The sequence below is a fragment of the Macadamia integrifolia genome, chromosome 4 (assembly GCF_013358625.1).
Source record: "Macadamia integrifolia cultivar HAES 741 chromosome 4, SCU_Mint_v3, whole genome shotgun sequence".
NCBI lineage: Eukaryota > Viridiplantae > Streptophyta > Magnoliopsida > Proteales > Proteaceae > Macadamia > Macadamia integrifolia.
The window spans coordinates 271,877-287,936 of NC_056560.1; the positions used below are offsets into that span (position 1 = coordinate 271,877).

Here is a 16,060-nt window from a genome sequence, read left to right on the forward strand (position 1 = left end):
TTCTTCCTCCTCAGGGAAAGAAATTAGTTGGGTGCAAGTGGGGGTTCACAGTGAAGCAAAAGACTGATGGGGCAGTTGAGAGATACAAGGCAAGCTTGGTGGCTAAGGGTTTTACCCAAACCTATGGAATTGATTAGCAAGAAACCTTTGCCCCAGTTGCAAAGATGAACTCTATCAGGGCATTGCTATCTGTTGCTGCAAATCTGGGAAGGAATCTTCAACAACAGGATGTCAAGAATGTTTAATGAATGGAGACCTTGAAGAGGAAAGTTATATAGATGTTCCTCCTGGTTTTGCCACTCCTTCCAGTGACGGACGTGTGTGCAAGTTGAAGAAGTCGTCGTATGGCCTCAAGCAGTCTCCTAGGGCATAGTTTGGCTAGTTCATGAAAGCTATGATAAGCTTTGGATATAGACAGAGTCAAGCTGATCACACCTTGTTGACAAAGGCAAAAGGTAACCAAGTCACTGCTCTGATTGTCTATGTTGACGATATTATGATTACTGGTAACAATGATGAGGAGATCTCCAACCTTAAGTCCCTTACTAGCAGCAGAGAAATAAAAACAGTTCCTAAAGTACCCCTATTACATATTATAAACTCCAACACTCCCCCTCCAGCTGGAGAATAAATTTATACATTCCCAACTTGCATAAGAGGGTACTGAACTGGTGAGTGATGGGACCTTTGGAGAAGATGTCTACCAACTGATCACTTGTCTTCACAAAAAGTGTGCAAATGTTGCCAGAGTCAAATCTTCTCTTTGATGAAATGCTGATCCACTTCAATGTGCTTTGTTCTATCATGCTGAATTGGGTTATGAGCAATGTTTATAGCTGCTTTGTTGTCACAATACAGCTGTATAAGTCCTTCCGTGTCATGCCCTAACTCGAGATCAACCAACGCAACCAAGTGAGTTCACAAATTCCATGAGCCATTGTCCTGTATTCAGCCTCTGTACTAAATCTAGCTACAATAGGATGTTTCTTGCTTCTCTAAGTAACCAAGTTACCACCCACAAAGTACAATAACCAGATTAGATCGTCTGTCAGATATGGATCCAGCCCAATCAGCATCGGAATAGCCTTCTATCCTCAAGTGATTGTTCCTGACATACAGAAGTACTTTTCCCAGAGAAGACTTCAAATATCTGAGGATGCGGTACACAGCATTTAAGTGTCCACTCTTTGGCACATGCATAAACTGGCTCACTATGCTCACTACATAAGTGATGTCCGGGCGAGTCAAAGACAGATAGATCAGCTTCCTCACTAGCCTCTCGTAATTGCCTGCATCAATAAGAGAGGAACCATAGTCCTCTCCTAACTTGTGATTCTACTCAATAGGAGAACTTGCCAGTTTACACCCCAGCATCCATGTTTCCTTCAACAGGTTTAACACAAACTTCCTTTGGCAAATATTGATCCCCTTTCCTAACCTCGACACTTCAATTCTCAAGAAGTACTTCAAGTGTCCTAGATCCTTGATCTCAAATTGTTTGGCCATATATGCTTTCACCCTAGCTCTTTCATCATGGTCATCTCCAATCACCATGATATCATCAATATAAATAATCAATATTGTGATGGTACCATTAACTCGCTGAATAAATAATGTCTGGTCTGCTCAACTCTGGGAATATCCATTCTTCATAATGGCTTGCTTGAACCTCTCAAACCAAGCCTCTGGAGATTGCTTGAGACCATAAAGTGCTTCTTCAGGAGGCACACCTTGCCATCAGTTGCCAGAAACTTAAAGTCAGGAGGGAGTTGCATATACACTTCCTCCTCCAAGTCTCTACGAAGAAAAACATTCTTCACATCCAACTGATATAAGGGCCAATCTTTGTTTGCTGCCACAAATAAAAGAACTCTTATTGAGTTATGTTTGGCCATAAAAGCAAAGGTCTATTGAAAATCAATTTCATACACATGATTGTACCCTTTGGGCACTAATAACCGGTACTTGATTGTATAGACCCACTTGCATCCAACTAGAATTCTCCCCCTAGAGAGGTCAACCATTTCCAAGTACAGTTCTTCTCAAGTGCCATCTTTGCCTCAGACATGGCTTGTTTCCACTTGGGGTCTGACATAGCCTCAGTAACAATTTTAGGGATAGAAGCAGAAGAAAAAGCAAATGTAAAAGCAGCATTTGTAGGAGAGAGAGCTTCATAGGAAACAAACTAGGCTATAGGATTAGTACAAGCTCTCTTACCCTTACAAACAGCAACACGAAGGTCTAACTCAGAGTGACAAGGGGAAATGCTACCTGAGAAGAGGAAGCTCAAGATGTAGATCCAAAGAGAACTCTTGGCAGGTCTTTTTGGTCATTCTTGTGTACACAATATCAGGAGCCTTCTCTGTACAAGGTCAACTAGTATCCACAATATCGACATTGTCAACATCATCCACCTCTTTATGTCTCCCAATATGAAAGGAAAAAAGGGATAAGCGGCAAGGGAGTAAGAAACAGAATGGCATTAGCAGCCTTTTCACTTGCATTTCCATTCTCACCCTAAAGAGAATACTGAGGAGACGCAAAGAAAGGAACAGACTCAAGAAAGGTGGCATCTTTGGAAAGAAGACGCTTGCGAGATTAAAGGTGATAACACTTGTAGCCTTTGATAGTGGAAGAATACCCAAGGAAGAGGCATTTAAGAGCCTTAGGATCAAGTTTAGTGTGAGAGGATTTGTTAACAATACACATAACACACAACCAAACAATCTGGGAGGAAGAGAGCTGAAAATTGAGGAGACAAGAGAGCATAGGGATTATAGGACCCAAGAATTTTTGTAGGCATGCAGTTGATAAGAAGGGCAGTAATAAGAACAGCCTCAGACCAAAAGGTTTTAGGAACATGCATGCTAAAGAGAAGACTCCTACCGACTTCTAATAAATGGTGATTTTTATTCTCAACTACCCCATTCTGGTGGGATGTATCAACACAAGCAAGCTGATGGATAATACCAGTAAAAAAGTCTTGGAGACCACCGTACATGTACTCCCCCCCCCCCTTTATCAAACCAGAATATTTTGATCTTGGTTTCAAACTAGGTATAGATCATTTTATAGAAGTTTTCGAAGGCATCATAAACATCACTCTTCTGTTTCATAAGAATGGCCTAAGTACAACGAAAAAAATCATCAACAAATGAAACAAAATAACGATGGCCAAACAAGGAGGTAGTGGGACAAGGTCCCCAAACATCAGTATGCACAATATGAAAAGGAACAACAGATCTATTACCATGATAGAGATAAGATGAATGACAATGTTTAGCAAAACTACATGGGTCACAATGAAATACATAAGAAGAAAAAGATGTAAACAAATAAGGTAATTGTTTCCTCATAACAACAAAAGAGGGATGTCACAACCGTTGATGCCAACGCATCACAAATTATATAGAACTAGTATCACTACGACCACATGCATAGGACTGTGGTGTAGTAAAAAAGGTAATTGCGACACAAGACGAGCCGCTCTCCTCACATCCACTACCAATAGTCTTCTTTGTTACCAAATCCTTATGAGAAGGAAAAAATGTGATACAACAATTCAAGGTTTTAGTTAAAGTGCTCACAGCCAACAGATAAAGATAAGGTTAGGAATATGAAGAACAAAATCAAGGGATATGGAAGAGGTAATGAGGACACTGCCTCTACCAAAAACAGAGGAGAGGGTACCATCAACCACCCGGACCTTATCTTTACCAGAACGAATGGAGTAGAAGTCATAATAATAGGATGTACCAGTAATGTGGTCAATCATCAGCTGAGCAGTGCAATGGGTGACTCTGTTGATAAAGAGCAATACCAGACTTGTTGGCTGTCTGATCTACCTGTCCCACACCAGGCCTAATATTGCTTATGTTGTGGGTATTGTTAGTCGTTTTTTTATGATCCTAGGACACCTCACCTTGATATTGTGTATCGGATCCTACAGTACATGAAATCCGCTCCTGGAAAGGGTATTTTGTATTCTAATCAGGGGCACTTGAAGATTAAGGCTTCTATTAATGTTGACTGGGCTGGATCTATTGATGATCGGAAATCTACCTCTGAGTTTTGTACTTTCCTTGGAGGGAACCTTGTTACTTGGCATAGCAAGAAACAATCTGTGGTATATCGGTCTAGTGCTGAAGCCGAATATCGCACAGTGGCCTAAGGGATTTGTGAGCTGGTCTAGCTTAAGAGCCTACCGAATGATCTCCAAGTTAATATTGAAGGTCATATGCATCTATATTGTGATAACAAGGCAGTCATAAACATCGCCCACAACCCTGTTCAGCATGATAGGACCAAGCATATTGAGATTGATAGACACTTCATCAAAGAGAAGCTTGACCAAGGGACTGTCTACATTCCTTTGTCAGTACTGCAAATCAATTAGTTGATGTGTTTACCAAAGTTGTTCACTGTAAGGTATTTCATCCTCTTGTCTCCAAGTTGGGCATGTCCGATATATTTGCACCAAATTGAGGGGGAATGCTGAGATGACCGTAATTAGATTTATTTTTACCTTAGATAAGTCTTATTATTTACTATTTACTGTAGTAAGCCTTGTAGATAGGGGTGCTTAGTCAGTGTTATCCTGCTTTCCTTATTTGATTTATTATAATCTTCTTATAAATAGGAAAGACCTCTGTCATTACTGACAAGTCAAATCATTCCCTAATCTCTAATTCTCAACTAATACTAGATAAAGTCTGATGCCAAAATAAACTCATAGACTAAATGCATCGTGATATGCTACTGATTTTAAATCCTTACCCCAAGGCGGACTGTTGGAGATGATATGAGCTGGGAGAAAACCGGACCAAAGCTTTGGGCCACTGGGACAATAACAGGAGAGAACAATGGGATTGCTAGGCTCGCCTCCTGTGAAATGCATTAAATTATAATTTTTTTTAGTAAGTTCACAAATTTACAAACAACGAACAGAACTTCAAGACTGTAATAATCCAGTAGCATATGAGGATGCACACAAGCAAGTCTGTAGAGCATGTTATACCGACTGTCCTTGTATAACAGAATTTGTCAACATTTTCCATGTGCAGAAATTCACAAACAGGTTAGCAAATTATATGAAAAATCTTCGAAAGAAAATCATTAAGCTGATGCCATGATATAGTCAAACACATTCGAATCAGTAATTTATAAACAATGCAACAGAAAGAAACTCAGTGGCCCCACAACAAAGTACTAAAAGGAACTAGACATCATTAGTTCAGGTTTCGGGATACTAAAATAAGCAACTTTTGTTGGGCAGAAATCATAATCTTCAGATTATTTCACATTTCAGGTGTCAGACTGATTCTTCAAAGTGAAATTATTCAAATCAATTAAACTGGAAAGCTCAATTCAATTCTTTTAAAAGTATTAATCTGAGACCAAAATGCTCAGATAGGAAATTTCCACAATTTAACAACGTATATTGCTACAGGTCCCTAATTGGTGGTGTCTTGCAAACCACGTCACCTGGATTCCAAAAAATAGGAAGCTGCACTTGCTGGACACGTGTGGAAACCAACACTAGCATGGCCAAAGAAGGTAGCATGGCTATTAGCAGCATTACTAAATGCATTAGTAAGTGGGCAAAGGAAGAACACCTGAGCTTCAAGCAAAGAAGCCCTCCTCTAGTGTAGGAACACTAAAGTCTCTCTTTGCCCAACTAGGTTGCTTGACTCAAAATCTCTAAATGGAAAAATTGCTTGGTTGGCCAATTCATTGGCATTAGACCACTGATGCGGATCCGGGTTTCAAAAACAGGGATCGGATTGCTTAGGGCCCACTTGAACACTCAATAAAACAATGGCAATAACCAATGGCAGGTTTGTAATTAAAGTAGAGCTTCAACTAGATGGCAGAATTGTAACTAAACTCAAGTTCCCAATGAGGGTGGCAGTTTTGTAAATAAATGGGAATTTAGGAGGGAGTTGTAAAGTTGTAATTAGATTGAACTTATAGGGCTAAGCAATGGGTACAATATGCTAATAGAAAATTTAGGAACTAGAAACAAAGATAGGGACTATAGAAGATAATTAAAAAAGAGGGGACGGGACAATCTTGGAAACAGAAAAATAAAAGGTTAAAGATCTCACTTTTGAAGGTTGTCTTCAACCTACAGCAACGAACAGAACCAGCGGACATGAGACGACCTCAGATTGAGAGAACGTTTTCAGTAGGCCTCTATTTGGCCTGAAATTTCAGCCAAAGCTTGGAAACCGAAGGGGCTCTTGATTCCGACAGAGTTACGCCTCAAAATAGCTGGTGTAAGAAAGTTTTCTGTAACTGCAACTAAGGGGAAGGGTTTGTATCAGTGGAAACCTATCCATTCCTAAGGTGCTGCAACTGCTGCCCAAAACAGGGGCTGGGAGAGACAACCAGAAAAGAAGGAGAAGATAAGAAAGGAAAAGAAAGAGAAGAGAAGAGAAATTCAAAAAAGAGAGTCTCGAACAACTGCAAGTGGCCTCTTCTCAAGCTGTGAGTCCAAAACCTTACACGGGAATCTTCTTGAAAAGTTGCTTCTGTAGAAGGTTGTGTGCTCGAACAAATTCGACAGAGATAAAGTTTGTTTTTGCCCCAGTATCAACAACTATATGAATATCAATAGGATCAGAACCGTGCAGGAGTACCATTTTGCCTAAAGAGAGGAGCCTTGTCAGCTAGTCTGTTTGAGGAAGATGTAAGACTGGCGGAATGAGCTTCGAGCTCATCATCATCATCATCATCATCATCATCATAGTCAATATCATCCGCATCAAGGGGATAAGGATGTAAATCAAGATCAACATCACTTTTCTCTGTCGGTTGCTTCTTTGCAACATTCACAAAACGAGTCCTATTGAGGCACTTGTTGGAATAGTGACCCTTCTCGCCGCCACTATGGCATCTGATGTTCTTCATCCAATCACTATCCTTGTTGAATTCTGACATTTTTTCTTCAACTCTGCGAGCTTCAGGCTTCTTTTCCTCCATAGGTGGTGGTCTATAAGATGAAGGAGTCTTGAGCATACTCTTCCAATAAATGGACTTCTCTTCAGCTGTCTTGGCATAAGCTACTGCCACATCAACGGACCTGCAATCAGTGTTAGCCAATTCGAGTCGGATCTCAGTATTTAGCCCACTGATATATCGCATCACCTGTTGTTGGTCTGTTTCTTGAAGTCGACACCTTGAAGATAGTTTGTGGAACTCAAGGGTCTAGGCATCCATATCCTTGTTGCCATGTTAAAAATTAAGCAATTTATGAAACATCACCTTCTCATAATTAAGGGGAACAAATTTCTCAGTCAAGATCTGCTTCATGACCTCCCAATTGGTAATGGGTACAATTCTTCTGACAAACCTTGTATGCAGTACATCATCCTTAATGAGGATGAGTTCACACTTCTTCTCGTTCGGAAGAGATTTATAAGAAAAAAATTTCTCCACTTTGGTAAGCCAGTCAAGGAATTCCTCAGGTCCTGTTTCACCACTAAACTCTGGAACCTCAACTTTGATGCCATAATCTCTGTCAGAAAAATGCCGAGTAACATCTTGGGGTATAACAGGATCACGTTGCATTCTGTGAGCTGTGTCTTCAATCCGTAGGGCATTAAACTGAGGATGTGGTGCAAAAGGTCCTTCGTCAACTTGTGTTTCAAACCTTTGCATAAAGGCAAGAATCTTAGGGAGGGCATCTTGAGTCTCCTCCATGAACTTGTCATGTTTTGCCTCATTCTTCTCAACCTGGCATTAGTTTTTGTTGATTCTCAAGTATCTCACAATACAATTTGTGTAACTCAGCATTAGTGATGAAACCTATCATGGTTAGGAAATTGCAGGAAATTCGCTCTGATACCACTTGATGCGGATTTGGTTCAAAAAACAGGGATCGGATCGCTTAGGGCCCATTTGGACACTCAATAAAAAATGGCAATAACCAATGGCAGGTTCGTAATTAAAGTAGAGCTTCAACTAGATGGCAATTTTGTAAATAAATGTGAATTTAGAAGGGAGTGGCAGACTTGTAATTAGATTGAACTTATAGGGCTAAGCAATAGGTACAATATGTTAATAGAAAGGGTAATTTAGGAACTAGAAATAAAGATAGGGACTAGAAGATAATTGAAAAAGAGGGGAAATCTTGGAAACAGAAAAATAAAAGGGTAAAGATCTCACTTTTGAAGGTTGTCTTCAACCTACAGCAACGAACATAACCAGCGGACATGGGACGACCTCAGATCGAGAGAACCTTTACAGTAGGCCTCTATTTGGCATGAAATTTCAGCCAAAGCTTGGAAACCAAAGGGGCTCTTGATTCCGACAAAATAGCTGGTGCAAAGAAGTTTTCTATAATTGCAACTAAGATCTGGCGCTGAACAGTGAAGCAAACCCTTATTATGTTCGATCCCCTCAAAGAAAGATGTTCTCAGGGCTAAGCATCTAGGGTTTAGTTCACCTATGTGTAAGCAACATTCGCCCAAAATTTTATGTGGGAAGGGGCTGTATCGGTGGAGATCTATCCATTCCTAAGGTGCTGCAATTGCTGCCCAGAACAGGGGCTGGGAGAGACAACCAGAAAAGGAGAAGATAAGAAAGGAAAGGCAAAGAAGAGAAGAGAAAGTCAGAAAAGAGCGAGTCACGGCAGCCAAGGTTTCAGCCAAGCAAACATTCAATTTCAAAACTTCAAATCTGCAATCTTCTAGTGAGCTATAGTGCTTTCTTTGAGGATCGTTCTATTCCTGGCTTGTGCTCCATTTTGAAGATGATCGTCTTAATGGAGTTGTAGTTTGGATTTTCTGCTTGTTAGGCCTCCTGCTGGCATGTCGCCTCCCTTTCTTGGGGTTCTATGGCTCACTTTTGCCCCGTCCGTCTTTGTTGCCCTTGCCTCCCATCTGTAAAGGAAGGGCCTTGTATTTTGTTTGTTATTTGTCTGTTTTGCCATTTCTTTCCTTTGATAATGAATCTTTTATTCATCCAAAAAAAAGACAAGATGTTCGCTACCATTTCACCTAAAAGCTCGAATTGTTAGGGAAGGGTAGCGTAAATGTATACATCAACAATCCCCCGCATGTACAGGCCAAGATCCCATAGTCCTTGCACGTAGAGATCACGCAGCATTTCCTTCATGCAGCACCAAAAGAGAAGATATGTTGAGAAAACTCTTCCAATGCACTTCCCATGGGTCAAACATTCAACCTTCCTGCTCAAATACCATGTTGGCTACCGGTTCACCTAAAAGCTCGAACTATTAGGGAAGGGCAATGGAACATAAACATCAACACAAAAATACCCCTTGTGCATTACTTAACACTTTAACATCCCATCAAGCTGGAGCATAAATATCACATATGCCCAACTTAGAACAACCATCGAAAAATGTAGGATGAAACAATGTCGTGGTAAGAATATCACCAATTGATTATCAAAACCAACAAATGGAGTGGCAATCAATTTCTTCATAACAACACTTTTAACAAAATGACAATCTACCTCAATGTGCTTGGTCTATTCATGAAACACAAGATTAATGGCAATATAAATAGTTGCCTTGTTGTCCAAGTTGCCGACTGATTGCAGGTGGGATGTTCTTGTGGTGGTGCTTTGTTTCTTTCTCTTTCTTTCCCCTTCTTTTCTTTTTCCCTTTTTTCTTTGTTTATGTTTCCTATTATTTTATCCTTTCACAGATCTATATAGCCAACCCCATTTAGTTGGGAAAAGGCTAAGTTGTTGTTTTCACATAACATGTTAATAGGTTTAGTAATAGGAAATCCAAACTTTTAAAGAAGAGATTTCAGCCACATCAACTTAGCTGCAGTATGACCTATAGCTCTATACTCAGCTTCTACAACAGATTTGGTAGCAATAGTCTGTTTTGGCCTCCTCCAAGTCATCAACTTTCCACCAACAAAGTATAATAGCCAATCGTAGATCTTCAATTACTCTTAGAACCAACCCAGCCAACAAATGAAGACCCAACAAGATCAATATTTTTATTAGGTTCGTATAAAAGACCTTTCCATAGAGAACTTCAAAGATGGTGTATAATCCAGCAAACTGCCTCCTAGTGAGCATGTTTAGGGCTCTCTTTGGTATGATTTATAATTCTATTTATCTTACCTATTTCTATTTTATAGGTACTTGGTATGATTTATGATCTTTAATTCTATTTAATATAATTTAAAATAAATCACAAACAAAAAATAGTTGAACAGCTATTTGTAATTTGCAGCCACAGACCATTTATTTTGATATGTGCACTGTAATGCCTCAAAACAGAGGAGAGAAAAGTGTTTTGACCCTTATAAAAGAAATCTAATTCAAAATCCCTTCCTCTTTCTCTTCGCCACTACCCGTGTGCTTCTTCCTGATTGGGATTTCTTCCATCGTGACCATTGACTGAACCCCTCAGACCTTTTGGTTCACTACGAAATCTCTCTCCCACATTTTTTTTTTTTTTGGTGAATAAATAATTCATTACCAAAGAGAAGAAGAAAAAATACATCAGCCCCCAAAAAAGAGGGGAAAGGACTAGACGAACAGGATCAGCCTTCAAGGAATAGAGGAGGGAACCTGAGAGAGAGAGAGAGAGAGAGAGAGAGAGAACCCAGGAAACAACAATATGCTTGTTCATTGGGGAATCAACAGAAGGAGAAGAAACACCCAAAATCTTGGACTTGATGCCAAAGGAAATGGAGTCCCAAATTTGACAAAGAGGTCTAGAGTCGGAGGTCCATTTTCTAAGGTTACACTCCATCCAAATCTGGTTGATGGCGGCACTAAATGTGATCTTTCCCACAATATCACAAATAGATGAACCATTGAATGTCATATCAACCCAAATCCATTCCCTCTGGAATGAAGAATTTTCTAAATTCAAGGCCAGCATTAGCAAGGGCCCCTTTCCAAATACAAGATGCAAGGGGGCAAACAATAAAGAGACGATCAATATCTTCCACCGCATTCTGGTAAAGTTAGCACAAGGGCGAGACTGGGATATGGCAATGGATGAGAAAGGCCTGTCATAAAGCAATTGGATAGGACACACTAGAAAGTAAAGTTGTGATTCTCAAATCACCTTACATCTATTGGTCTAGTATTTATGTTTGCCCCTATAAACTATTAAAGGATTGGAATCTCTTATGGCTAGCTTTCTCTAGAAAGGAACGGCCTCACCAATTGGGTTGTTGTTTGCCACCCCAAGGAGGAGGGAGGTCTAGGTTTAACATATATAATATTGAGTTCTAACCACCAAGTATTAATCCTATTTTATTAAAAAAATTGTCGCAAGAAAATTAATTTTTTTTCAAAATTGAAAAGTTAAAAATAATTAAAAAACAGAAAATTAAATGCATGTCCGTGATGTCGTAGATCGTCTTATACTATCTAACATAAAAATTGGAGTCTAAACACTACATATTTACCCTTTTTTTGCAAAAATTTACTTTAGGACAAATGAGTACACCTCAAACTGTGAATCTTCAATAATCCCTCAAATCCATCAAATATTTGTTGTAGACTTGTAGAAGCTTCCAACACGTTCCATGAAGATTTGCAAGTGAAATAACCAAAAAATTCAAATCTAAGTGTTTGGAATCAAACCTACAAGCTTCGTTTGACTTCGTTCAAAATGGGTTGAAGCAGTGACTCAATGAAAAAAGTATTTACGCAATGGTATTGTATCATTTCAGTTAAACAAAAACACCGAGTCGACCCAAGTCGAAAGAAAGTCGTTTCACATTTTGTTTTGACCCAAATCGAAACCGAAAAAAATCGCAAGATTTTGGTGAAAACGATTGAACCATATCCCTAATGCAGTTGTGGAGGAGGTTCCACTCTTAGCACTTTACCCATTGCACAAGATTCTAGAATACATTCAATAGCAGGAAACAATAATGCAACTTTTAGTACATCTTCTTGATCCTATTGGCACTTGGCAGGAGAATGACTAAAAAAAAAGTCAAATAATTTGAACAAACCATATTTGCAATTTAACTAAACCAAAAGAAATAGACAAAGAGAGATTCACTCAAACTTTGATGTTATCTTAGGGACAAAATAATTTAGGTCAAGTACCTTGTTATTAAATGCCATTAATATATTCCCACTTCGTTGAATGGCATATCTTGACCCTGACATATCACAAGTTAGTAAAACAAGATGTTAGAATACACCAACTTAATCACTTGGAAGTTGAACGAGACAAAAACGTTTCTAGACCATGTGATAACAAAAGACAGTACCAATCAGAAGATGGATGACAGATCCCAAAGAATGGCCAATGCCAAAAATGGGGAGGTCACTTACCTGTAAAGAAGAAAAAGCACTTAAATTTTGGAAAAGGTGAAAAATTGAAATATATTTTCTGCACCATTATCAGATGAACTCACAGTCCCTTGTAGAAACCGAATACACCTATCAAATTTGAACTGTACTTCATCTGCAATGAGGAAATGGTCAAATCCACTAGCATAAGGTGTGGCAACCACCAATATACCCCTACATCATAGAAGGAAGCTTAAATTAATTTTTCCCTTGATTTACGAATAAATAAACTTGAATACTGATAGAACAACGAGCAAAAGCTGCTCTAAAACTGATGATCTCAGAAAATGATAAGGGATAAAAAATTGGATAAAAATTTTAAGTGAAATCAGAAATATTATAATTCACATAACCCAAAGAAACTGAAACTGCTCCCTATATGTGATGTACATGTTTGGCATGTCTTAAAGGACATGTTCTGTCAACATGTTTAAGCACCCTCTTTGATGTCAAGTAGTACCTAGCACATTGCATTCTGCTTCCCAACAGGTTCAGCAGGCCTTTCCCCCTACCCTGCAGGGGCCCACTTCTAGTATTTCTCTTCCAGTCATAGAAATCATTAGACAGAGTATGCAAGACAGAGTTTCTTCAACGGTTATTGCTATGAATGTAATAATTTTAGCCTTTTAGGCAAAGGTTGGTTAAATGCAGAAGGCTAGACAAGCATGTGAACTTCACGAGCAGGAACAGATTACTCCACTAACATAGGAGAGTGTGGAGTGCAATAGGTGTCATAGGTATGGACATATTGCTAGGAACTGCAAAAGCATATTTCCCTCACAGAGGCATTCCAGAAGAAAGTTGAAAAAGAACCCTCCAAGGAAGCAAGGTCAAAAAGACAGAAGATGACTGTTGAAGACAAAGCAAGAAAGTCTATTACAGTGGCATATAAGGCAGTCTAAGTTGAGAAAAAAAAGAAAGGGGGCAGCAGCAAGTCTCAGTAAACCATCACCGTGGATTCTTGACAGTGGATCCTCCACTCACATGACAGGTGGCAGAGGTAGATTTCCAAATATAGATCAAGTTAAAGGTGGATCAATGACATTTGGAAATGATGACAGAGCCAAGAATGAAGGCAGAGGTACAGTCAACTTGGCAAATGGCAGAATAAAGTTAAAGATGTTCTAGTCAACCCAGAGGGTTTTGCAATTCCATCTGGGTATCTTGGGTTTACTCCCATCTCCTTAGAAAAGATTCCCTTTGGACTGCCTCTCCCTCCTCTAGTGCCTCTTGGGTTTGGCACAAAATTTTGGATTCTCATCCTTTAACTCTCCAAGCCACCCATTCTTCCACCTCGGATGGCTCTTCCATCTCCCTCTGGCTTGACAATTGGCACCCCTCTGGAATTATTTTCCATGTTCTAGGTGCTAGATCTGTGTACTCTTCAGGGCTCCCCGAAGACTCTTTAGTCTCTTCCATCATCTCCAATGGTATTTGGTCCCCTCCTTCCATCCCCCCCCCCTTTTGGGTATCTCGTCTACTTTATCCCCTCTTCCTCCTGGCCATCATGGATTTGTAGAAAAAATCATTTGGACCCCCTCCAATTCTCGTGTCTTCTCTTCGTCCTCGGCTTGGGATTTCATCCGAACCCGTTCCCCCCCTCCTTCCCACCCAATCATTTCTCATCCACTGTCACATCCATGTCCCCTTTGCTTGCATCCTATATTGGAATGGAGTCAAAGATGCAAATCACCTCTTCAGTTGTCTTTTCTCCTTTTCTATTTGGAGAAAAGTTCTTAGCAGTTGTTGGTCTTCTAGAAGGCGTCACCTTCCTCTTAACAAAGAATGGCTTTGGATCGACATAACTTTTTCTAGGAATTCTATTTGTGACATCATAGGCAAGCTCTCCTTATCTGCTACAATCAACCACATCTAGATGGAGCGTAATCTTCGGAGATGTACATCCAACTCTAGATCATTCGGCACGATTTGGAATGCCATCTTCTTCGATGTTAATAATAAAATTCATGTTTTCCCCCATAAGCCTATTAGGGACACCCCAATGAACAAGCTCATTGTTTTCTCCTGGGATCTCCCTAAATCTATTATCCTCTCCCCTGGTCTATTATCCTCTCCCTGATCCCCCCTAGTGATTGTACCATTTCTCCCTTTTGTTGGCCTCTAGGCTTGTGTTTTTTTTTTTCTTTTTCTTTTTCTTTTTTTTTTTTTCATTTCCCCCAGGGGCTGTATATTCCTTCTCTTGTTCTTTTAATGCATTTCTTATTCACCCCCAAAAAAAAAGTCAAAGAATGTTCTTTTATTCACCTAAAAAAATTGAAAAGCTTAAATGACAAAAACAACCCTACATTGATTGCAGATATACCAAATACAAGGACCACCCAAGCTTACAACAAATTGCTCCCATACAAATGATGGGCAATAAAGAATCCTTCAAAAACCATAAGAAGATTAAATCCTGAGACCTCCATGCTAGCATGCAATATTGAAAATTATAACCTCAATGTACCTCTCTCTCAACATTCTTTTTCTAATAGGCACCAGAATGTCTATTAACAAATTGTATGAGAGAATTATGATTCAGAGAAATTGAGGAACCAATTAAAACCAAAAGCAGAAAAGGGAATCTTAAGACCCAAACAACCCACAGTGTGCAACTACCATTACTCCCAAGTCCAACAACCAGGGGGAGTTGGGGGGAACTTTGTCACCAAATATTTAATCCTTATGGGGAACATGGTGTGGCTGTGTGGAGCATACTTAGTAAAAACAAATATTATATGCATACCATACCAAACTTTGTCAGAGAAATCACTGGCCAAAGAAAAAAATTCCTATCTTACCAAAGAAACAGAAAAATAAGTGTATTTTATGAAAACACATAATGAACGAGTATTATATGTATTATACATATAGTAAGTCTAAGAAGACTTTAAAAAAAAAATAAGGAAACTCATTTTTCCATATGCATATGACGATCTAATGGCCATACTGTCCCTTTCCTCTTCCATGGAATCTGGATAACCTTTATGACATCCGCCGTCATACTCACGGGTCAACCTCATTCTTCCTTCATCGGAGAAATCACCAGCCATTAGGTTGATCCTTCCCCAATCCAACTTCATCTCTTGAATTCTAGGAAATATGAAGCATTCCAAAGGAAATCTGTAGATCTTCATCACCCAAGTTGAAAGCTTACAAAACACTGAAGTAGCAGATCTCCATCACCGGTTTGCATCTGCACACGGGTTGGCCTTTGTGGTCGACAACGCCTTCCACCGTCTCTGCCTCTCTTAGCAACAGCGCATGCAACTAATCACTTGCGGGCAATGTTGCTGATTCTGCCATTTCCCCAACTCGACCTCTCATTGAAGCACCTTTGGCCCAAAAATTTTCCAACACCATTTCTTGGGGCATTTATATTTGATTTCCCAACACCGGGAAAGAGGGTTTGCAATCACATTTGGAGGATATTAGATTGGAATTAATGATAGACCCCCTAGTACTTATGTTTCAATCTGAGATGCACCTTGGAAATTTAAAACTAGAATTTGGAAGGCAAAGAATGCACAGCCCGATCTAAGCAATGGAAGGCTGATGTGGCCAATACAAGCCATTGGACTGAAAAGTTCCCTTCAACCACATTTTGAACTTTCATAGGCTCTCTCAATCGTGTGGCCCCTCAATATTTTGGGCTTCCCTCCACAAGACTAATCCGAAGTAAAGTTGTCTCATGTAGAAGGATAGGACCGGAAACATATTAAATAAGGGACAATATATCAAGGAA

General features: G+C 39.6%; 1 protein-coding gene across 2 annotated transcripts in view; it reads right to left on the reverse strand.

Moving 5' to 3' along the window:
- LOC122075100 overlaps positions 1 to 16,060 on the reverse strand; it is a 49,391-nt gene that overhangs the window by 14,413 nt on the left and 18,918 nt on the right. For both annotated transcript variants that reach the window (XM_042640002.1, XM_042640003.1), the window contains exons 4-7: positions 12,381 to 12,489; positions 12,234 to 12,297; positions 12,067 to 12,122; positions 4,777 to 4,884 (exon numbers count right to left, since the gene is read on the reverse strand). In XM_042640002.1, coding sequence (XP_042495936.1) covers positions 4,777 to 4,884; positions 12,067 to 12,122; positions 12,234 to 12,297; positions 12,381 to 12,489 — 337 coding nt within the window. The remainder of the gene's footprint in view (positions 1 to 4,776; positions 4,885 to 12,066; positions 12,123 to 12,233; positions 12,298 to 12,380; positions 12,490 to 16,060) is intronic.